The 25,694-nt window shown below is 34.3% G+C and overlaps 1 protein-coding gene and 1 long non-coding RNA gene across 4 annotated transcripts; both read left to right on the forward strand.

The window, feature by feature from the left end:
* The first annotated feature begins 5,637 nt into the window (after positions 1–5,637).
* Positions 5,638–9,320, forward strand: LOC111878345 (phosphomethylpyrimidine synthase, chloroplastic). 3 transcript variants are annotated; one of them, XR_006183451.2, is made up of 5 exons: positions 5,638–5,793; positions 6,587–7,873; positions 7,960–8,642; positions 8,750–8,854; positions 9,059–9,320. XR_006183451.2 is itself a non-coding variant. In XM_023874853.3 (4 exons), the coding sequence occupies exons 2-3, from the start codon at positions 6,599–6,601 to the stop codon at positions 8,638–8,640; spliced, it is 1,956 nt and encodes a 651-aa protein (XP_023730621.1). In that variant the 5' UTR covers positions 5,638–5,793; positions 6,587–6,598; the 3' UTR covers positions 8,641–8,642; positions 8,750–9,006. The 3 variants fall into 3 exon arrangements, 2 of the variants coding, with proteins under 2 accessions (XP_023730621.1, XP_023730622.1); XM_023874853.3 differs by lacking the exon at positions 9,059–9,320 and having other exon boundaries at positions 8,750–9,006; XM_023874854.3 differs by lacking the exon at positions 9,059–9,320 and having other exon boundaries at positions 5,746–5,896; positions 8,750–9,006.
* A 2,824-nt stretch (positions 9,321–12,144) lies between these two features.
* Positions 12,145–13,484, forward strand: LOC122198151 (uncharacterized). The gene is made up of 2 exons (XR_006192027.1): positions 12,145–12,756; positions 12,831–13,484. It is a non-coding gene; the product is annotated as an uncharacterized LOC122198151 (long non-coding RNA).
* The last annotated feature ends 12,210 nt before the right edge of the window (positions 13,485–25,694 follow it).

Here is a 25,694-nt window from a genome sequence, read left to right on the forward strand (position 1 = left end):
TGATAAAAAAAGACCCGTCACTTTTTTTTGCCAAGTTTTTTATCGAAACAAAAACCGAATATACAATTGTTCATAATATTTCACCCACTTTCATTAGAGATCCTTATTGATAAATAAAAAATATTTTTTTTTCAAAAAAAACTCACTTCATTTCGTTATTTTTTTTAAATATTTACACTTGTTTTTTTATCGAAAAAAAAAATAAAATAAATATATCAAAATTCATAATTTTTTGTACTCTTTAGATAGATATTCATATGATTGTAAAAAAAAACCATTAATTTGATCAATTGTGAATTAGATTTAAACTATGAACATATTTATACTATCTATTTAAAGAGTATAAAAAATTATGAATTTTGATATATTTATTTTATTTTATTTTTGATAAAAAATAAGTCTAAATATTAAAAATTAACAAAAAGAAGTGGGTTTTTGTTTTTTTGGAAAAATATGTTTATTTTTGTATATTAATATGGATTTCTAATGAAAGATAATGAAAAATTATGAAACATAATATATATATTTGTTTTTTTTTTCAATTGATAACTCGACCTAAATTTGTTAAAAAAAAAAAAAAAAAAAAAAAAAACTTTTTGTTATAATCTGGTACATATGCGTCAAACTTTTTATTATGCATCCTTTTTCTTTTTGGCCCTTCATCATTTTTTTATCAATAAAGATTGGTTCCATGGTTTCAAGGTTTAAAAAGGTTGTTTATTAAACTTTTTATGTTTGTGATATATATATATATATATATATATATATATATATATATATGTGCTTAGGTTATTTTTTTACTAACTATTGTATGCCAGAATGCACAGATCTGAACCACCGGACGGAATAGAATCACATATCATGATCTGAGGGTCTATGATACTACAATAGGGTAACATATACCATATAATCATACAAATTTTAGCATAAGGGCATTTTAGTCAATCAGCCTGTATTAAAAAAGGAAATTTTCGGATTTTTAGGGATGATTAATTCCATTATTTTTAGAAATATGAATATTTAAATTAATTCAAATTTAAAAATCCGGTTTTATTATGTCAGAATGACAGAACGTCAACCATAAACTAGTAAATATATTTTCGAAATTATTCTTACAGAATATATTTTCAATGCATATATTTTTGATAATTAACCCGATTTAAGAATTCTAGATACTATTCATATACATCCAAGTAAGTTGGGTCTATGATTTTATTCTTAATACACATCCGAAATAAAGTACAAATTCATACATATTGTTACATATTAATATCCTTATACATTTTAATATAGTTATACATATTCTAACAGAATATCCACTTGATCTTCACATATACACTTGTTGTTGAATCTCGATTACAAATATTTCTCTTGTATGATCAATATTGAATTCATTTTCCATGCAATTCTGAAAAGAATAAGATACATTACTCGTTAGTATTACCCTTTAAACAAATATACTTGTTATTAACAAACATTCTCAAGAACATTCTAACAGAATGCATTTATATAAATAAATTCTGACAGAATACATTACATAATTTTGTGTTTTTTTACAGGACATTTTGCGAATTTTTCACGAATAATAGGCATCAAATCGATGAGTGTTACTAACCTCATTCTAAAAGAATATTGTGTTTTCTCATTTTGAAAGAATTTACATGATTGAATACACCAAAATAACATAACTACACATATTAACTTCAATTCTAAAAGAATATTTCATTCCCCTTTGTTGCTTAGACTTCAATTCCTTAAAAACTCTTACAAAATATTATCTACTTTACTTCTGACAGAATATTTCAACACAAGTATAAAATGCTATTGTAATTCTAACAAAATAGTATGTAGTTTAGCTTAACATATTCTAACAGAATCTTCCCAATATATCCAACATATCAAACTTGCCTCAGTTACACAAAAACCTTCTATTTTTGACATTATACCAAACACCTGGATGACATGTTTTATTATCAACATTGAAAAAATGCAACAGTACAAGCAACATTCAAAAACATTGATAACAGAACAAATTGATTCTTGATTCTCGTTCACTTCCAAAATCACAACTAGTAAATAGAAAAATTGAGTGTAATTGATTCTAAAAAGATAAAAGAATGGAGCTTAATCGGCGAATGTTACTAACCTTAATCACGAATACAAAACCCTTGGATGATTTCAACAACATCAAAAGAAATCGATGTATTTTAAAGACTTGATATCTTTTCTCTCTTGCCATGTCTACCTGCTCGTATTTTTATTATGCATCCTTTTTCTTTTTGGCCCTTCATCATTTTTTTTATCAATAAAGATTGGTTCCATGGTTTCAAGGTTTAAAAAAGTTGTTTGTTAAACTTTTTATGTTTGTGATATATATATATATATATATATATATATATATATATATATATATATATATATATATATATATATATATATATATGCTTAGGTTATTTTTTTACTAACTATTGTATGCCAGAATGCACAGATCTGAACCACCGGACGGAATAGAATCACATATCATGATCTGAGGGTCTATGATACTACAATAGAGTAACATATACCATATAATCACACAAATTTTAGCATAAGGGCATTTTAGTCAATCAGCCTGTATTAAAAAAGGAAATTTTCAGATTTTTAGGGATGATTAATTCCATTGTTTTTAAAAATATGAATATTTAAATTAATTCAAATTTAAAAATCCGATTTTATTATGTCAGAATGACAGAACGTCAACCATAAACTAGTAAATATATTTTCGATTTTATTCTTACAGAATATATTTCCAATGCATATATTTTTGATAATTAACCCGATTTAAGAATTCTAGATACTATTCATATACATCCAAGTAAGTTGGGTCTATGATTTTATTCTTAATACACATCCGAAATAAAGTACAAATTCATACATATTGCTACATATTAATATCCTTATACATTTTAATATAGTTATACATATTCTAACAGAATATCCACTTGATCTTCACATATACACTTGTTGTTGAACTCGATTACAAATATTTCTCTTGTATGATCAATATTGAATTCATTTTCCATGCAATTCTGAAAAGAATAAGATACATTACTCGTTAGTATTACCCGTTAAACAAATATACTTGTTATTAACAAACATTCTCAAGAACATTCTAACAGAATGCATTTATATAAATAAATTCTGACAGAATACATTACATAATTTTGTGTTTTTTTACAGGACATTTTGCGAATTTTTTACGAATAATAGGCATCAAATCGATGAGTGTTACTAACCTCATTCTAAAAGAATATTGTGTTTTCTCATTTTGAAAGAATTTACATGATTGAATACACCAAAATAACATAACTACACATATTAACTTCAATTCTAAAAGAATATTTCATTCCCCTTTGTTGCTTAGACTTCAATTCCTTAAAAACTCTTACAAAATATTATCTACTTTACTTCTGACAGAATATTTCAACACAAGTATAAAATGCTATTGTAATTCTAACAAAATAGTATGTAGTTTAGCTTAACATATTCTAACAGAATCTTCCCAATAAATCCAACATATCAAACTTGCCTCAGTTACACAAAAACCTTCTATTTTTGACATTATACCAAACACCTGGATGACATGTTTTATTATCAACATTGAAAAAATGCAACGGTACAAGCAACATTCAAAAACATTGATAACAGAACAAATTGATTCTTGATTCTCGTTCACTTCCAAAATCACAACTAGTAAATAGAAAAATTGAGTGTAATTGATTCTAACAAGATAAAAGAATGGAGCTTAATCGGCGAATGTTACTAACCTTAATCACGAATACAAACCCCTTGGATGATTTCAACAACATCAAAAGAAATCGATGTATTTTAAAGACTTGATATCTTTTCTCTCTTGCCATGTCTACCTGCTCGTATTTGGTTATAAATACGTACTGAACACATTTAGATGAGCATTCAAATCAGATTTCAAAAACTAATTGTTTAATCGAAGAAGGAGATGGAAGATGTTCGATTGTAAAATCAGAAATTAGGTTTAAAAATTAGAAATTGAGTTCCAGAACATACCAGGGCTATGATGTTGGTGTATGGCGGCAACTATAGACCGATTTCGGTGGTGGAATACGAATCCAACGATGGAGAGGGAGGAAGAAGAAGATATGATAGTGACAAGATGAGGGATACGGAGGTATATCTGCGAATGGTCGATGGTTATAAAGAAGAGATATTAGGTCAACATATATTTATTTTGTTTCCTTAATTTCAAGTGTAAAAAACCAGAAATGCCATTTTTGATTTAATTAATTATTTATATATTTATTAATTTGTAATTGGTGCATTTAGGAACACAATAATTACTAGAAACATTTGAACCTAATTTTTTTTTCTCTCTCTCTCTCTTTATATATATATATATATATATATATATATATATATATATATATATATATATATATATTTAGGGAAGAGTTATATGGAAAATGAATGATTAGGGCAACACAAATTTGAACCAATGAAAACATGACAACACATCACTTTCACAATAACTTCCACAATACATTACTTGTAAAGAAAGAAATGGACACATGTCATTTGATTATTGGTTCCGGTAGATGTTGCCCTAGTTATTTGTTTTCCATAGAACTCATTTATATATATATATATATATATATATATATATATATATATATATATATATATATATATATATATATATATATATATATATATATATATATATATATATATATATATATATATATAACCATTAATAATTGTGGTTGCAAATGAAAATATCTAAAGATTGAGGGACCCCAGTGTAAAGAAGAAAAGCGACTTTTATTTTGTATTTTAGTTTGGGCCCGCATTAAAGCAAAATAACTTTTTGATGCATTTTAAATTATTTTTGGTAATATTCTAATTTTTAAAATAAAACTTTCGTTATTTAATTATTTAATTACCTATTTTGAATTTGAAGTACCTGATTAATATTTTAAATATATATTTGACGTAAATATATTGTAATTATCATCAAATATTTTCGTATACAGTAAAATAATTGTTTTTATATAACGTAGAGATATATTCTTATGGAATACTGATAAAATAATTCATCGTTTTGTTATTATTATCAATTGTAATATTTTGTTTATAACACTACTTAAGGAAACTAACAAAAATATTAATATTTAACTACATAACTGAGAAGAGTTGAATAATATTAACGAGAAATAATGGAAATCATATTAATTAACCTTGTCATTATTAACATTCTATAAAAAGTTAAAAAAACAATAATATAATCTTTACAGAAATTAGAGATGATAAAACAAAATGAATATGATAAATTGGATAATAAATCTAAGTAGGGTCAAATTACATCATCTTCGGATAGAAGTTATATCATTGAGGAAGGAGGTATCATGAAAGGTCTATACTTTTTTAAATTGTAGTAATAAATAATATGATAAAAATTATTATAAATATCTTAATATTAAGATTAAAAGTATTTTTGTTTTATATGCATGGTATTAAAGCATTTAAACATACTTTATAATCATTTTTTGTAATTTGTAGTATGAATAAATAAGAACAATCTGTTATAAAAAAATAATATAATAATACCAAAATCATAAATTTTCATTTTGAAAAATAAAATAAAATATCAAAGGAACAGGAGGGGGACTGGTTTTCAGCGCCTTTCATTAAAACCCACTTCACTCCTCTTCGTCTTCTTATACTTCCGCTCCTTCATCCATCACTACTGCTTTTACAGATAAGAAGCAAATTCTTGTGGTAACTAACTCTCTCTCTCTCTCTCTCTCTCTCTCTCTCTCTCTCTCTCTCATGCACACACACACGCACACAGTTATCTGCCGGAACATTTCAAAGATCGAATGTAAGTAGCACCGATTGACGTCTGAATTCATGTTTGAATCATTGAATTGCGTCCCTTTCACTTACTTCAAACATCAATCGTTTTTGTGCTTTGGTTATTACTTTAATGTGCTTGCTGTATGTGACTATCGATTCTTTGATCGATTAAAAATGGATCGTTTCAATTTCTTTTTCTGCGTGTTAGTAGCAGCGATGGATTCTTTCGTGATAGATTCTACTTTCGGATTGCATGTTTTCAGAATTATACACAAATTTAATCAACGCATATTCTTAGATTTACTGGATGTGTTCATAGTTACGTCCGATATACTTTTTTGTGGTGGATCGATCATGGAATTCAAGGGGTTTAGTCGTAATTAGTGATTTGGGGTTACTCTTGAAGGTCTTAAGACGATGAAACAGAAAAGGGATTGTTATGTAAACAGAATCTGAACTAATGGCCTATGAAAGTTGCTGGAAATGGATTCTATGATTTGTTTAAATTTCTCCAACATCGCTTTTGTTTTTGATACCTTCTGCATTAATAAACCCCCGATCTGAAAACACATAATAATTTCACTGATTTTTGTTCGTCTTTGGTGAGATCAATATTATAACATTTCAATGGAAGTTTTCACCATTTAATTTCAATTCTTTTCCTGTAATCACCATCTATATGGTTGATAATCTGTCTTTCTTCTTTTTTTAACAGATACATCTGAAGATGGCATCGATTCATGCTAATCTGACATCAGTCATGTGCAAAAACTCCAACCATTCTTCCCTTTCAAAGATTTCCAAAACTGCTTTCTTGCCTGTTTTTGATGTTTCTATTGAAACTCCCAACTTATGGAAGAAGGAATCACTCTCTTCCTCTTCCACTTCCTCCATCATGGTGCCTCGAGCTACCTTGACCTTTGACCCTCCATCAACCAACGTGCAGAAGACTAGTCAAAGAAAAAACACAATTGACCCATCTGCCCCTGACTTTCTTCCTCTTCCATCGTTCGAACAATGTTTCCCACAAAGCACAAAGGAATACAAAGAAGTTATCCATGAAAACACCGGTAATGTCCTCAAAGTTCCATTTCGACGTGTCCACCTGGCAGGTGACGAACCACATTTTGACACGTATGACACCAGTGGCCCACAAAACATAAACCCCCAAATCGGACTCCCAAAACTACGCAAAAATTGGATTGATTCCAGGGAGAAATCAAGTCCACCAAGGTACACTCAAATGTACTACGCGAAGCAGGGGATCATAACCGAAGAAATGCTTTACTGTGCAACCCGGGAAAATCTCGACCCTGAATTCGTCCGATCAGAAGTTGCACGTGGTCGCGCGATCATTCCTTCAAACAAAAAACATCTGGAACTTGAACCGATGATTGTTGGAAGAAATTTCTTGGTCAAAGTCAACGCAAACATCGGAAACTCAGCTGTTGTTAGCTCAATTGAAGAAGAAGTTCACAAGCTTCAATGGGCAACAATGTGGGGTGCGGATACGATCATGGATCTATCCACGGGTCGCCATATCCATGAAACCCGTGAATGGATCCTCCGTAACTCATCTGTTCCAGTTGGGACTGTTCCTATCTACCAAGCACTTGAGAAAGTCAACGGAATTGCTGAGAATTTGACTTGGGAGGTTTTTAGGGAGACTTTGATTGAGCAAGCTGAACAGGGTGTTGACTATTTTACTATTCACGCGGGTGTTCTGTTAAGGTATATTCCGTTAACTGCTAAACGGATGACTGGCATTGTTTCACGAGGTGGGTCGATTCATGCAAAATGGTGTTTGGCTTATCATAAGGAGAATTTTGCTTATGAACATTGGGAGGACATTCTTGATATTTGTAATCAGTATGATATTGCTTTGTCTATTGGTGATGGGTTGAGGCCTGGATCCATTTATGATGCTAATGATACTGCTCAGTTTGCTGAGTTATTGACTCAAGGTGAGTTGACTCGAAAAGCTTGGGCGAAGGATGTACAGGTATGTTGAAAAGAAAAGGGATAGGATCATGTTAAAGTTTTCATCTTCTTGCATACTTACATAATAACTTATCTCGAATATTACAGGTGATGAACGAAGGACCCGGACATATCCCAATGCACAAAATCCCTGAAAACATGCAAAAACAATTAGAATGGTGCAACGAAGCCCCATTCTACACACTCGGCCCATTAACCACCGACATCGCCCCAGGCTACGACCACATCACCTCCGCCATCGGCGCCGCCAACATCGGAGCCCTAGGAACCGCCCTCCTCTGTTACGTCACCCCCAAAGAACACCTCGGTCTCCCCAATCGCGACGATGTGAAAACCGGCGTTATCTCCTACAAAATCGCCGCCCACGCTGCTGACCTAGCAAAAGGCCACCCACACGCTCAAGCTTGGGACGACGCTTTAAGCAAAGCGAGGTTTGAGTTCAGGTGGTTGGATCAGTTTGCGTTGTCGTTGGACCCGATGACTGCTACGGCGTTTCACGATGAAACGATGCCGTCTGATGGTGCGAAAGTGGCCCATTTTTGTTCCATGTGTGGGCCCAAGTTTTGTTCGATGAAGATTACCGAGGATGTGAGGAAGTATGCGGAGGAACATGGGTATGGAAGCGCAGAAGAGGCTGTTCAGGAAGGGATGGATGCTATGAGCGCTGAGTTTAACGCTGCTAAGAAGACTGTCAGTGGTGAACAACATGGTGAGGCTGGTGGTGAAATTTATTTGCCTGAGTCCTACTTCAAATCATTGAAGAAATGAAGGTTAGCGCTTTTTTTTTTTTTTTTTTTTTTTTTTTTTTTTTCTATTTATTATTATTTCGTAATACAAAGATATTTATTTATTTATTATAATTATTATAATTGAATAGATTGATAAGGGAGCATGGGAAAAAATGGAGAATGGCCTTGGATTTGATTGTATGGATTCTGGAAGATGGGCCTAGTGTGGAATGAGGTTCAACTTCAAACGCTAGGTGAGTAGTACATAGTGTTTAGTTTGTTTCAAGAATAAATGAAAGGCCGAACAAATGTCTCCTGTGATTTGTGATTGTGGTAGTATCAGAAGTTGTTTATTTCTGGTGCGTTTAATATTTTTATTATAAATATAAATATTGTGTTGATTTAATGGTATTGACATAAATTATGCACCGGGGGTGTCTGAATTTGCTTCACCAAAGCAAAAAGCATTTTCAGGCTGAGAAAGTCCCTTAGAACCTGAACAGGATAATGCCTGCGTAGGGAGAGTGCTTTTTTTTTTTTTTTTTTTTTTTTATGTAGAGTTACACAAGGACGGGCATCATGCTCTCATCTCTCGTGTTGCTGCCTGAGTAACCGGTTCCATATTACACTTGAGTTTACTTGATGAAGCTGGTTGTTCTTGTCAACATATCTATATATTCCTTTTATAAAATGCCTAGGAAATAGACATCTCTTACTGAATTTGTTACATAAGATTTAATTGGACTGAACAAATCCTTTATATATATATATATATATATATATATATATATATATATATATATATATATATATATATATATATATATATATATATATATATATATATATATATATATATATATATATATATATATATATATATATATATGATGAAGATGGAGAAGACATTCACGTCTTGTGTATTTGAGATCTTATTTCAGCCTTTTGGTGGACAAAAAGCTGTAATTATTCGTCCCCATTGACACATGTCTTAGCTCACCAAACGCACTACAAGAATAATTTTTTTTGCATGTTTTGGAATGCTTTAGTGCATAAATCACGTTGGAAGGGCTTTAGGTTAGCTGAATGAGACTTTGCAATTGGATATGACTAAACTAATTGTGTGTATATCGTTTGATATTAACTAGGACAAAGCAAAACAAGATGCTAAATTACTAAATGTTGGGATTAACGACTTTGATAAACAAACAAAACACAAGCACACAACAATTAAATATGCGAGGAAAAATAAACATAAGGATTTAAAGGAGTTTGCTCGATCAAGGAGATCAAGCTATGTACTCATACAAAACCTATAGAAAGTTATTTAAATTTGAGTTGTCACCCACACACACACCCTCTATGCTTTACGGTAACATTTGTTAAAGGGGGGGCTCTATTTATAGAAATGAGTTTGTTGTGGGTTGGGCCTAAGAAAAGTGATCTACACATGTGGCCCCTTACTCGAATATTGTAGCCATACATCATAGTGATACACTATATGTATAGACTAGATTGTTTATATTACGACCATACACTTGCAATGCTTATACTATAAGTACAACCACTCTACGGCTGCTTCTACAATTACCCTGCAACCACTCCTATGTGGTCGTACTCAAAGAGGTGTTTGAGATTGTTTTTAACTTAAAAATCTTTTTTGACAAAAGAATTTTTTGACTTATAGCTTTTTTGAAAAGAGTTTTTAAAATGTGTTTAGATGACTTTGAGAAACAAATACCAAAAAACCAAAAGTCACCAAAACTCATAAATTCTTGACTTTTAAAACAATTTTTTTTTCTTGACAAAAAGTCATTCTAAAAGAACTTTTGAAATTGTTAAACACCTTTTTTAACTTTCTTTTGATATTGATGTCGAAACTTGTATATGATCAAACAACACTAAGTTGACCTTATACAAAATAATCGATATAACTTCAAATTAACAAAAAAAAATCACTTGCCGGTTTAGAAATCCATAACTCAAAAATATTTTATATAAAGTACCCTTTTTTTTTTTTTTTTTTGTAAAATTAATAAAGTTTTTAAAACAACCGTTTAGAAATCCATAATTTGAAATAGAAATTGCAACACAAATTTTAGCATTTTCTTTCTTCTAGATCCTTCCTATATACGTAGATCCTTTCTAAAAGTATCATTCATTTGAGTACCCCTGGTCTACTTCAAAATCTATTATGCATGTGATCTCTTATGTAATATTATGATGAACAACGGATGAACTAAGAACACAGTCAAAAACTAGAACACAAGTACTTTCGGTGGAAACCTTTGCGGGAATACCACAAGGCATTACTTGTATCACTTCTTGAAAAATAGACAATGATGAAGGGTTTATAGGTTTTGAATTTCGATCAAGAGAGAAATGAACAGTGACAAACGCGGAAAGAAATATCAGGGTTGCACAATTTTTTAAGGGTTGTCTTACTAAAAAAAATCAACTTTCGATGATAGTTTTCGTCATAAAATCCGTCATTAAAAGGGTTTCCTCAACATTTACACTAATTTACACTTATTAGGATTTTGTAATGGATTTCCAACAAACTCATGACGGATTTCCAACGGATTTGTGATGGATTTTAATAATTTATACTAAATTTTTCACGGTAAATTTTGAGGGTTGCATGTGCCACTCCGGGACACCAAGTAGGTCCGCCGTAGGAAATGAGTATGAGACTCATTAAAAAGAGATTCATTAAAAAGATTCGTTTAAGACCTAGTACGTTTTGGACTGAGAATTAACATTGAACAATTTCTATAAGTTTATTATCATTTTGAAATTGGAAGTCAATATATGTCTACTGTTGACGAAAACACGTACTCGCAAATATACAAGGTCGTACAAGTAATATAGTCTTAAGACAAAATATCATACCTACAAAGACTATCTATCTTAGAGGATGAAAGATTAGGTAGTTGTTAGTAAAAATGATTTGGTTTGATTAAACTAGGTAACTAACTCTAGGATAAAATAAAAATTAGCAAAGCAACTAATATTTCTAAAACAAACTCTAACACAATACTAAGGACCAAAGCGACTAAAAGGGACAAACATAAAAATTGGGATTTAACAAACAAGAGAAAAACAAGGTTTAATTGATATTTATGTGTTCAATGATCCATCTAATGCAATTACGTAATTAACACAAATGTGGTGGTAATAAATTTGTTAAAACAATCTAAAATTTTTAATTACCTCTCGGTCTTATGTTTCGATTTACAATCATTCACTCATATCTCTATGCAGTTTATAAAATTAAAAAAACGTTAATACGTCTATGTTGATTTTAAGTGGGATCACGAAATCACACACTATTGTTCAAACGATTTCCCAACTAAAGATTCTCTCAAAATCTGAAGTTGTAATTAATTATAAAATGAAATTCAAATTAACATCTAACATCTATTATTGGCTAGATAATAACCGTTCGATTAATTAATTAAATTTCATAAAATAATTTGAAATTAAACACACATTTGAATATCAAATAATTTTATTCAAACAATTACCATACAATTTATAATTTTATATTAATTAAATTAAAGCATTAGAATTACCATTTAACCCAAATCAACTAAACCCACAAAAAAATTACTCTATGAAACTTGAAATTAAACTAGCGAATAGGAAAATAAGAAAAATATTAGGTAAGTGCATTTAACTTTCTCTAAAATAAATTATGAATGTCAACCAAAAATAATAGAAAAGAAAGGAAATAGACTCCCCTTTTGCGTGCCAGCGTTTGAGATTCGAAGCCCATAAGGGAATCCGCTTAACCCAAAAGATCAGGCTCACAATTTCAGCCCATTGCACCCATAGACCTTGTTCTGTTGCGTGCGTTTGTACCGAATCTCGACGTTTCCTTCTTCCTTCTGTCGATTTTGATCGTCAACGACACAAAGAAAAGAAAAAAAATCGCAGCTCTCCCTTCGATTCTCACAATCGATTGCTTCTCTGTGTCGTGTCTCGTTCTTTTCCTTCTTCACTTCTTAAATCCGATCGACACCTCCTCTTCTTCGCGTCTCCTCCCTTCGGTCGACAGAAGCCAAATGATTGCAGCTCCCTTCTCTCTTCCCTTCTCTCTTCTCCAATCGATCGATGAAATTAACAGCTCCTTAATCTTGCTGATTGATCGCAGGTATTTCTCTCCCTTTTCCTCTTCTATTTCTGATTCTAATAGCGCCATACTTTTCTATTTTTTTTTCTTGGCAGAATTGATGAATGCTGGTGGTTTGGCGGAGGTTAATGGAGTTGTAAGGTTGGGTGTTTGGTGATGGTGGGTTCGATGGTGGTGGCTGGAATGTGGTATAAGGTGGTATTGAGTGGTTCGGTGGTGGCAGTTTTCACGAGACAATGGGAGGAATAAGGGTGGTTTCCATTGGTGTGATTTGGGTTGTTTGGTCGGAATCGAACCGACCCGAACCCGAATAACCTGAAAACCCCGAATAAGGGTAATTGTAAAAACCGGACCGATTAACCAATATGGGTTCGGTTCGGTTTAGGCATTAGTCGGTTTGGTTATTATCCAAATAACCCGAATAACTTATACACGGTGATTATTGACCTAATATAATTGAAAAAAAAGCGAATAACCTGTATTAAGATTCTATAATCCGAATAATAAAATAACAATTTACTTTTATAAATGAACATAAAACATTCAAAGACTAAGATAACACAATAACACATGAAATAATAACATTTACGGAGTAGATTAATATAATAAGAATTAATTGCTTACTTGAGTTCCTTAAGTTCGAGCCCAATTTTCCATGACTAGACAAAGTAGGAATTTGTGAATCCTTAGAGACAATAAGAATGATTGATTTTTGAATGTATGAAACATGAGGAAGGATTGACAAAAGTGATTTTGAGTTTGACAATAGTTGAGAAGATTGATCGATTTTGAAACGACAAGGACGATCGTAGGGGTTTTTTAATTTTTTGTTTTGTTGTGAACAAGGACACAAGTGTGAATTGTGATTTCGATTTTTGTCGATCAAAGAAGGGGACGAGGAATGCAGGCACGACTTCGAGTTCGCAGTCGATCACATAAGGATTACTAGCGACTAACGAGGGAAAGTAATCATGATTAAAATTAAATGACTTTTCAATTTCGGGTCGAGTATTTAGAATGGAATAAAATCTTATTTTGGTAACCTGGACCAAATAACCCAAGAACAGAATAAGCATAATATAGATACCTGAAACCCGAATCGATTTGCTTATTCGGGCCTAATTCAGTTCGGGTCGCTTCGGGTTTCGGTTTGGTTTGAGTTTCCGGGCCAAATTTTCATCCCTATTCACAGGTGGATATTTAAGGTAGATTCATTGGTGATGAAGGTGGGATAAATAAGGGAGAAAGTGATGTTTTTTGGGAGTTTGAAGGCTGTTAATGGTGATGGGTAAGAAATTTGTAAAGATGGTGGTAATGGGTGGCGATGGGTGGCTGGATTGGCTTAATAAGGGAGGTTTGTGGGTGGTTCGATGATGGGGTTAAGGTTGGAGAAGATGAGTGGTGGAATCGTGAAGGAGAAGTGATAAAGAAAAGTTGCAAGTTTAGCCTATGAGGGGTGCCAATGATGGTTCCTTTATTTCCAGGAAGTCCTCCAAAGAAGTTCAAGTCAAAAAAGTTTTTTGTTCTAGAAATCTATGAATCATCTAAATGGAAACTTGTTTCAACTTTCTTGACATCGTGTCTTTTCTTTTTGGAATTATAAACTTTACATGATCTTTGACCTGTTGAATCAATCCAATTGTATGTGTGTAAAAGAAATCAAATGATGCACCCAAACGGACTCAAACTTGACTAATTGTTAGCCTTCTAAAACTTGCAACTTCAACTTTGTATTGTATGTGGTGAAGGAATTGGTTGCAAAATATTTATCTCTTGATCGCATTTCAACGAAACCCGAATATCTTCAAAATGAAAAAGATCATTAATAGAATTTTAAGCCCGAATGAACCATAACCGTCAATTCCTTTGATTTTGAACATATTTGGACTTCATAAAATGAACACCACCACATCGTCAATTCCTTAAAAACTTTTAGACTTCATAAAAAAATCAAACTCTTATCATCATGTCCAATAAGAGATGAGGTACCCACCAAAATAGGTCACACTTTCTTTAACAAGTGAAATAAATTCCATCAATTCATTATAAAAAGAATTTGGACTTTATGAAAAAAAGACCAACTCCTACCAAAACTTGTGGAATAGACGATAAGGATCGAACATGTGCTTCTACTTACAGTAACAAGTAAAATAAAATTTGTCAATTCAATTGCAAAACACAACATTTTATATTTTAAATTTTCGCAAAAAGAAAACCAACTCCTACTAACCCGTTGAATAAGCGGAGGGGAACCCGATGAACTCGGGTTGCACTTATGATGACAAGTGGTGATGCAGGCCGTCAATTCATATCTAAAAGCTTGTAAAAAGCTATATTTGGATTTCGTGAGGTGAAAACCAACTCCCACCAATACCCGTTGAATAGGCGATGGGGACCTAAGAAACTTTGTAAAAACAAGTTAATGAGCCGTCAATTCATTTAAGAACTTTGGACTTCATAAAAGGAAGGCCAACTCCCACCAACTTATTGAATATGTGATGAGGAACCTACCAAAGCAAGTCAATCCCAACTGAATGAGAAAAAGAAACATCAATCAAGAGATTTGAAATTCATCATTAATTTTAACGTAAGTTTGTCTTTTTAAACTCAAAAACCATGTAAACTTTTTAAAATTGGGGGTTAAAATACTTTTTTAAATCATTTAGTGAATGTAAAAAGGACACTAAGCACCTACACTTAAGAGGTGAACTAAGATTGCACGAATGCACCCTTGGTTATATGTATAACTACACGAATTCCCGCGTGTTGCACAAGAATATATAGTATAGTTAAAATAATAACTTTTAATAAATTACTATTTAATATTTCTACATGAAAAACAATGTCTATAGTAAAGCAAAACTATAGTTAACATATTAGTTTTATTAAACAACATAGTTTTAAATCATTGATGACGTATACCATTAATTAATTTTAAAGACTGTTTAGAATTATATAAATTATATATCAAACATAAAATTATAACGAATAATAAAAAGTACAAAAAATTAAATACTAAAACTTTTAATTAGATAAAAACATAAAAACATAAAAACATAAAAACATCTATAATAATATTTGTATTTAAAAAATTTATTTAACGCTTCAAATCGTACATATACATTTAATATATAGAAACACTATTATCTAAAGATTCAAAAAAACTAATTTGTTTAACTCTTCATATTTGAATCATAATCCTTTCCAACACATGAATTTTTTTTGTGAGCAAAAAATTACTAATATACTACTAATATATAAAATTACTAATACACTACTAATATATGTTACAAAGTATATAAATTAAAGGAAATTAAAAAGTAATTAGTCATTACTAATTAATATAACCATAACGCAAAAACTTTTGAGTTGTGAGTGTAAATATTTTTTTTTTGAAACTCTTGAATTGTAGTGAGAGTTTCAAATGAAATTAATGCTTAAAAGTATGTCTATATTGTATGTCTATATTTTTATACTCTTGTAATTATATTAGCTCCATACTTAACGAAGAAACTAAATTACACAATCATATACAACATTGCAAACTAAGATCATACATTTTCAAGAAAATCTAAACATTAAACTAAAACAAAATTATCTTTTTATTTTTTTTGGCTTAAAATATACAAACAATTTTTTTTTGAAATGTAAAGAAAATTGCATGACTCTGATATCAACTTGTAACGTCCCATTTTCAAAAGTATTCCTCCAAATTCCTCAAACCAGCTCTGATACCAACTTGTAACGTCCTATTTTCACAATAAAAAAATTTCATTTTTACTAAGGTAAAACATCACAATTATAAAATCCATGTTAACAAAACCGTTTGTTCCAAATATTATTTGTTGAAAAATCAGAGTATTATAATAAACACGAAATCCTTAATGCTGGTGATGAGTGTGTACAGTCATGCCTTCGCCTTCCCACAATCACTAATGAAACCTGAAAAACATAAACAGTTGAGTAAGCACAAAGCTTAATGAGTTCCTCCAAAATTCCACACACTACAAAACATGTACATCATGTATATTAGGTCCACAGTCATCGGACTGGATTACCCCATGTTTGTTGGCCTACTGCCTCAACCTAACCGCTCCTCCTAAGCCTCCGTGCCTACGACTTACAGTCGTCCCACACCTAGTATCTTGGCATACAACACACAACATGACCGCCTCAACCTCACCCGCCACAATATGTCGACATATAAACAAACAATAAATCAAGTAGTCACATAAGTCCAGGAAACTCCCAATCTGCCTGTCATACAGTTCACTACCACCTACTAGGCCCATTACAGCACACTGGTCCGCTACCGACAAATCTCTAAGGAATGCATAGCCACATATAACTAGAGATGAGATAGACAACTGGACAAATGTCCTACTCTAGAGCCAAAACCAAACAAGGAACATACAATAAAGCCTATATAAAGAGATATCAATCTATCCTACATGACTACATATAGCCCGTAGGACATTCCTCTAGACTATGACCAGTCTACTGGTACTCTAACCATCATATCACTATTGATATATCCTAACGCGCTACTATATATATATATATATATATATATATATATATATATATATATGATCACTACAGCACAACAACATCCTATACACAATAATACGTAACCAAATCTAGTGGACCAACACTGGTGCCTTCGACCCACGGGTACAGTGAGGAAAACTCACTTGAATCAAAGAACCCAGAAACACTGCAACACGCTCCCCTTTCTACATTGCTTGCTCCTACTAACTTTCTAGCATAAAAAATATGGCAAAAACTTAATCAACAACACAAATCCTTCAAGTTTGACTCAAAGTAAAACCGATGAAAAAGTCAACGGTCAACAGATCAACTGCTCCTCACGATGTGAGACTCTCTTGGTCATGTCATGACCAACTAAAAGACAAAATAATCATGGTCCTTCAATTCTCACGATGTGACAGGCACCGTCTCACGTCGTGAGAACTGTCTGAGGGTAACTTGATGAGTTAAGCCCTTAATCCATTAAGCCACTAATACATCTTCTCTAGAAGGCTTTGTTACGCCCCAAAACCATAATAATCGATGCTTTAAGGTCTTGCATGTCTAATGCAAGGCTTGAGCTAAAATTAGGTCACTTATGAAGGAAAGAGGTCAAAACCTCAAGCATGACTTCAATCATCACCCAAACTTTAGATCTACCACATATAATTATGAAGGGACTCTAAGGACCCATAAAGTTGCTAACTTTATGGAGTCCCAACACTCTAAGTCATCAAACCATGGAAAAAAATGCATAAAACTCTATATCTAGCAACAAGAAACCAAAAAGCATGAAGCTTGAATACTTACATAGTTACATAGGTCTAGAGAAGTTGCTAGATGATGCTAATGAAGCTTGCAAACTGGATCTATGCACCAAATATGGTCCCTTCTTTGTCAAGTCACCAAAACACCATCAAAGACTCAAGAACTCATGGAAGGGGCTAGGGGTTTGTTTGAATGGAATGAAGGCTGAAGAAGATACCCTAGATCATGAGAAGAAGTCCTTAAATATTAAGAGAATCCTAAAAATTTATGGGCTTGGGCTGCAACCATTCTCATGACGTGAGCATCATATTGTCGCGTCATGACTTTCATTTTCACTTGTCACGTCGTGAACTCCTCATGGTCATGTCGTGACACACGTGTTTTCCCAAACACCATGCATTTGACTTCTTGATGGCCTAAACCGATCCATTCTGAAAACTGGGTGTTACAATTCCACCCACTTAATTTAGACTTCATCCTCGAATCAGTCCTTGCTTCCATTCTTGAGGTAACCCCTTGGGGGTCCTTCAAGTCTAACTCCTTCGACACGAGCTCCTGTCACTTGAATGTTAGCACCTACAACCACCAACATCCAAGGTTACAAATCAAGCTCATAAGCCCATTCGAGCAGAGACTCTAGCGGTTTGCATCATGTCCACCGTGACATTTCTTGAACAACCAACCACCTCCAACCACCTCTATAGACTTAGTGAGAAATAAGAGATCTGACAAAAAAAACAAAACTCCTTAATCCATAAAAGAAGAATCTACTTCTCATTCCATGACTTGCAGACCCTAAAGTTATACCTAACTTCAAAGCAAATAGAGCCACCCTATTTATCATCCATGCTGACCAACACTCACAACCTGACCCCACCAAGTCCTCCTGACCTTGCGCCACCCATTGAAAAGGCAAAGAAGGAAACCACCACCCATGCCATGTCCGACAACCTCACATACCAACACACCAATAAAAATTCTAGCAAAACCCCGTATATGTGACTAACCAACCTTCACATAACTATGCCGACCGAAATCTATAGATTAATCGGTCTGAGGCCTTCTTAGCCAACTGCCGCCCTAAGAAAGATGGAGCACGAAACTCACAACCAACTTGTAACGACCGAAAAATTCCAACCAATTTTAACTTTTCAAAAAACAACCCGATTTCAATAAATTATTACAAAAAGGTTTTCAATACAAATGATTTAGAGTATTCCCAGAATCACATCACAACATAAACATGAGGAGCGGTACGATCACACCTTTGCCTTGCCACGGTCTCCTAAAGAACCTGAAAAACATTAAACCACAACTGTAAGTCCGAAAGCTTAGTGAGATATCCCCAAAATACCAACCACATATACCATACACGCATAACATGCCATATCATATCCGATCACAGAACAACCATGCACTTCGGGTCTACTATGTGACTGGTCCGCCACACCGGCCAACAGTCCACCTGGTCCACCCTCTGAGTCTAGCCATATACATCGAGTCTACAATGTGGTTGGTCCACCCGCTCCGGGCCTTCAATCCACCTGGTCCACTCTCTAAGTCTACAGTATGACTGGTCCGCCCGCATCGGGCCTTTAGTCGGCCTGGTCCACTCTCCGAGCCTCGGCACGTCTGGTCCGCCCTCTTGGGGCCTACAGCATATCCGGACCGCTCACTGGGCCTTCGGGACAACCGGTCCGCCCTGGGTATCTTGGCCTACAGCACAAAGCAAGACCCGCCTCAACCTAACCCAAGTCCAACAACCATGTGCACATAAACATACAATCATATAACAATTCACAGTCAACAAGCCGATCTAGCAGATCACATAACATATCATCATCCTAACCAGGATACCGACCTAACCGGTCACTAGCATAACATCATCCTACATAACAGGATACCGACCTTAACCAGGTCTCTAACACATACCATCCTAGCTACCAGGATGCAAACATATCAAAGCAATAACTTAACAACAAATACCCGGATATCAATCCGATAAAGGGCTGGCCTTGGTTGTGACAACCCGAAATTTCCATTCTGAACAAACCATTTGAAGCCAATAGAAGTAGAACAGTTACAGTGAAAACTCAGATTTCGAGTATAAGTTTGGCAGTTTTCAGGATTTTACACTTAAGGAGATATTAGGAGAGTGGATGCACTAGGGTTTTGTGCAACATTGTTATTCCAATACTCTAGGACATTAGAATTCATTTAAGGAATAAAAATATTTTCTGCCAAAATATCTCAGGACTATAAATAGAATTCTGAACCAAATTGGTTCATTAGTTGAATTCCAATTAGAGAAAAGCCAAAATTCTCTCTCACGGATCTTCGGGTTTTTATCCCAAATTGTGAGCAACTCTTTCTAGTAGTGTTAGAAAGCTTTAAATGTGTTCATAACATAGATTACATATCTAAATCATCCGATCTAGGAGTTTACTCCCCAAGGTGTTCTTGGGCGGTAAACTCCCGAAACCAAGCCTAGATTGTTCCCCGTGATTTGTAACTACCTTGGACTTGTATAGGAGTGTGTTAGGGACATGAAATCAACCAAGAATCACCCAAGTTTGGGAGTTCACGACCCAAGAATATCTTAGGTCGTAAACTCCAAATAACATGCTCAAATGGTGCTTTTAAGGCACCTAAGGCTTAGACTTGAATTTAGACATGTACCCTAAAGTGTTTAAAGCCTAGAAAACATAAGGAATCACAAGTGTTGAGGAGTTTACGGCCAAGACAAGTTCTTGGGCCGTAAACCCCTATAAAGGGGTCAAATGACACCCTAACTCTTTCCTTATGCCTAGAACCCAACATAGATCATAACCTTGAAATGTTAGAGACTTGAAAACACCATAAACACCCTCCCAAGGGAGTTTACGGCTGTAAACTCCATGGAATATGGTCCCAGGGCCGTAAACTCCTCAAAGGAGTTAATAGGAAGCCCAAACACTTGATTTAGCCTTGAAACAATTCACCACTAGAGTTGTAATAATTCTAAGCTTCATTTAGAGACTTGGTTGAGAGTTTACGGCCAGGAGTTTACTCCCCTGGGCCGTAAACTCCAAAACATATGGCCATTAGACCATAAACTCCCATTAGGGGCATTGCACTCCTTTGTTGCAACCCATTAGCCTCCTAGCACTTGACCAAAAGTGTTTTCCTCGCGTTTAAATGTTTATACTTGTATAATTAGTGTTTTAATCACTAATTATTTATATACATATTTCTTCATATGTAATTAGGATCATTGTGTGTGTCTAAAGTCTTCACTTGACACCAAGCACTTGTCCGATCCTTCTTTACGATAACAGTCCGTTCAATTCCAGCCATCTACTGCAGGTGAGTTCATACCCCTTAAATAATGTTTTAAACTATTTTTAAATGTTTTATGGGGGGGGGGATACAAGTAGAATTATGATAGTTATTATATCAATCACATGTGATTAATAAGTAGAATTACGCTAGTTATTATATCAATCACATGTGATTAATATGCAGGATTCAAATGATTTACTACACATTAGCCGTTTTACCAAACAGTTTCCTTCAAATGATTTTTATAAACATTTTATATGTTTTAAACTCCTTATTACATTGTACATTTTACTCTGTATATCACATTTCAAACTTATTTACAATTGTGTTCCAAACAAAAGTTTCCTTATACTTAAACTGTTTTATCAAACCTATGCCTTTAAACTGTTTTATTGGTTGACATCAAGTAGATCTTTTCTGAAAATAATAATTATGTTCAAATGTTTTAAAAAACTTATTTATGCTTTTATATTATAAATTGCATGCCTCTATATGTATAGTTATATAAGAAATGTTTAAAAGACTTAGGAAGGCTATCCACCTTATTTCCTTTTCGCGCTTGAGATGTGGTCTGGTGGGATATCGGGTACTCGTCCGAAGGTCGTTTAAATATTAGTTATATATCATGTGTACATAAATAGTCATAAAAGGTCCTTCCAGTTCATCCCATGCCCTTGGGTAGCAAGGGTATACATCCATGTTCATACGTCCCAATTAGATTACTAGTAAACTACCATATGGGTAGTTTAGGAAGATACTAGAACTATTACTAGAACGCGATATCATACAATGAGTCAGTTCATTCATGAATCTATACTTGCTAGATAGAGAGCACATACATTACAGCTAGAACATTTCATTACTATGAGTACATATACAACTATACTAGGAAGAGAACATATACAACGATACTAGAACGAGTACATTACTATACTTGCTAGATAGAGAGAGAACACACATTACAGCCAGCACACGTCGAACATTTCTGTACATTACACTTACATTAATACGTTCATAAAATTGTGATCCAATGTATCGGAGCATGCCTTAAATGTCATGGCCCGAGTTGTAGCCAGAGTCTCTTGAAGGGAGAGCGTGAGTTTGCGTATAGATCTATACTGGATTGACTATCCTACACCTTGCTGCTAGCTACAGCCGGACCTGCAGGTCTGCGGGTGCCAAACGTCATTCCTTATTACGACCATTCTTATGTCGTTGTTACCAGTCGATAGTATGGTGCAATTAATCACATGATGCCTTAATATAAATCCGGTTTAAGGTAGTTAGTACAGCAGTAGTTCTTATAGAGCTACGTTTTAGTACTACATTAATTTTCCCTGTACATATATTTAGTGATCTTTTCACTTAAACTATAAATGTAAAAACTATATTTTGTTAATAATAGTTACACTTGGGAAAATTACACACTTTTACATGACACAAACATTTAGAACAGTTAAGTCTTGGTAGAAGACTGCATTGAGAACAGTTAGGTCTTGGTAGAAGACACCCTTATATAATAGTAGGAATCATAGGGATTTCTAGGTTTTTAAAACATTTACAGTTCATTTACAAAGAGTTTCATACTTACAGTTCATTTAAAAACATTTTCAATACTTACAATTCATTTACTTACAAATTCTTACATACAATTTAAGACACTAAATACTTATGATCTCACCAGCTTTAAAGCTGATACTCGCTTTCAAAATTACTTGTATCCTCAGGTCATCATAGACAGGTACCGATGCAAGGAGAAAGGAAGATGGAGCTTGTTCGAGACTCATCTTTCATTTTGATTTATGCTTTAGTGTTTATCAAAATTTGACAGAACACACTTGTATAATAATTCTATTATTAATGCAATGGATGATGTTGTTGCTTGTTTACTACTTTTCATTGTTGTAATACTGTACATGACGTCCTCCGCCCCAGAACGTTTCCGCCGTTCTTGGTTTTGGGGTGTGACATTGGTGCCTTAGACCCTGTTGGTATAGTGAGGATAACTCACCTTGCCATTGCCGAAACTCTGAACTGAAGAAGCAAATTCTCGAACCACCGACTCACCGAAAATCCTGAACTAGCCAACATAGCACAAATAATAATTAGGCTAAGCAAAATACCCTTCCAAGGATAAATTGACCAATTTACCCTTAACTCATTCCGACCCAACACTAGATAAGCTCTCAAGCCTACTAATGGCCCAAAGACCAAAAGTCCGAAGCAAAGCCCAATATTGGCCCAATTTACTAAATTGGGCCCACCTCACCAAATGGGCCTAGACCCATGGTCCATAACAACTAATGGGTCCACAATACTCTATCCATAATGTCCAGTCACGGCCCAAAAACCAGCAGCCCAATAACAGCGCAATCCCTAATGCCAAAAATGAAAAACCCAACAGAGGGAGTACGCTAGGCGTACCCTCCTTGGTACGCGGGGCGTACACGCTGATTCGCAACTGGGGATCGGGGCACTGACCCGCTACGTGGGGCGTACTCCTATGCTACGCGAGGCGTAACCTCGCTGCTCATTAAGTCCACATAACTTCTTAATGGCTTAAGCTCTTAAGCCCAAACTTCAGATCCTTAGGCCAAATATGCCTAGGATTCATGAAATTTCAAACTTTATCACTTGGGACGTCCATAAAGCTCTTAATCCAAGGTCTTAATCCATTAAGACCTACATATCTCACACATGGAACAACCACAGCCCTTGGGACCTCATTTTTCTCACTCAAGACCTCTCCAAAGGTCTGAAAGGACAGATAATCTCGACTAACTCAAAACATGCATCAAGATGAGGACTTCTGGGACAAGAATGATGCCAAAACTTCACAACATATAGATCTATGCAATATAAATGACAAGCAAGAAGCTTTATACCTCAAATAGACTCCAAAGGATGATATCTTTCCAGATCTATAAGCTCCATCCACTCAACTCCTTCTTTGACAACCTCCTCTTTCTTCTTCTAGTCTCTCCTTTGCCAAAATAAGTTTTCCAAGGCCAAACACACCCAACAATGAAGGTGGAACGGCTATCTAGGGTTTCTAAGGTTAAGAGAGAGCTTATGGAGGCTAGGGTATGCACCAACATGTTCCTTATATAGTGGCTGACCCTAATTTTAGGGTTCTAGAACTCTGAGAGTACGCTGGGCGTACCTCTAGTACGCTGGGCGTACTCAACCTTGCACCTGCATCACTTACTCCATTACGCTGGGCGTAATCCCAGCTGACGCTGGGCGTACTCGGCATGTCCCCAAATTTCATATTTGGCCCTACTCTTCCATTTTTCCCACAAAAGGACCAAAATACCCTTCCTCTTCAATCTTGGGGACTCACAATAAAGTACTCTTAGGAACGGGGCGTTACACAACTGCCATCATTGCTAACCCTGCATAAAATGCACCAACGAACAAAAGCCAACCAATCACATACTAAACCAGACCATGCTCCTACTTGGCTTTAACAACCCTGCTCTGCTATCCACTGAAAAACTTGAGCTTACCCCGATCTACCAACCACTAACAACACTCGGGTCTACCCCCGATCCACTATCCAATAACAACACTCAGGCTCACCCCTGATTCACTAACCAATGACAGCACTCAGGCTTACCCCCGATCTACTATCCAATAACAATACTCGGGCTCACCCCCGATCCACTATCCAATGACATCACTCGCATCAAATATAACGCGCACCAAACAAACAAGACTTAACTAACCCTACCAGGCCTTTGGGCCATGTCTCAGACTTCCAAGCCCCATTAAAAAAAAAGAACAGACAAGGAAGCCCTCCATACAACCCTCAATCCGAGTACCTAATACCCTATAGTGTAAAATGTGAGGATTTTGTACAAATTACAAATACAACTTAAACTAAGACGAATTGAAAGGAAATTCAACATCTGATGATGAACCCAACATGAAAATTAGAATATTAGCAATTGCACGAAAGTATTGAACCGGAGAAATCCGAATGAGAACTGAGCCTTGGCATAAGGTCTTCCTGCTACAAGGTCTCCACTCCCCCCCCCCACTTGGAATATGCTAGACTATGACGACTTCACAATCTTGAAATCCCATACCATCTTGAACTCTACTACTTGGTCCCGAACCCTAACAACAAGATACACAGGAGAATCTAAACCCATAAACAACATTCACAGATTCCAATACGAATTCAAAACTTCTAGGATAATAATCAATCCATTCATAATAAGAAATCAATAAAAAAGGAGCTAATTAAAACAATTTCATTCCACTGATCATTCAAGATTAAAACTGAACTCCATAACATAAACAAAAAAAATACAAATGATACCAATACGACAGTA

Source organism: Lactuca sativa, chromosome 5 (assembly GCF_002870075.4).
Source record: "Lactuca sativa cultivar Salinas chromosome 5, Lsat_Salinas_v11, whole genome shotgun sequence".
Classification (NCBI taxonomy): Eukaryota; Viridiplantae; Streptophyta; class Magnoliopsida; order Asterales; family Asteraceae; genus Lactuca; species Lactuca sativa.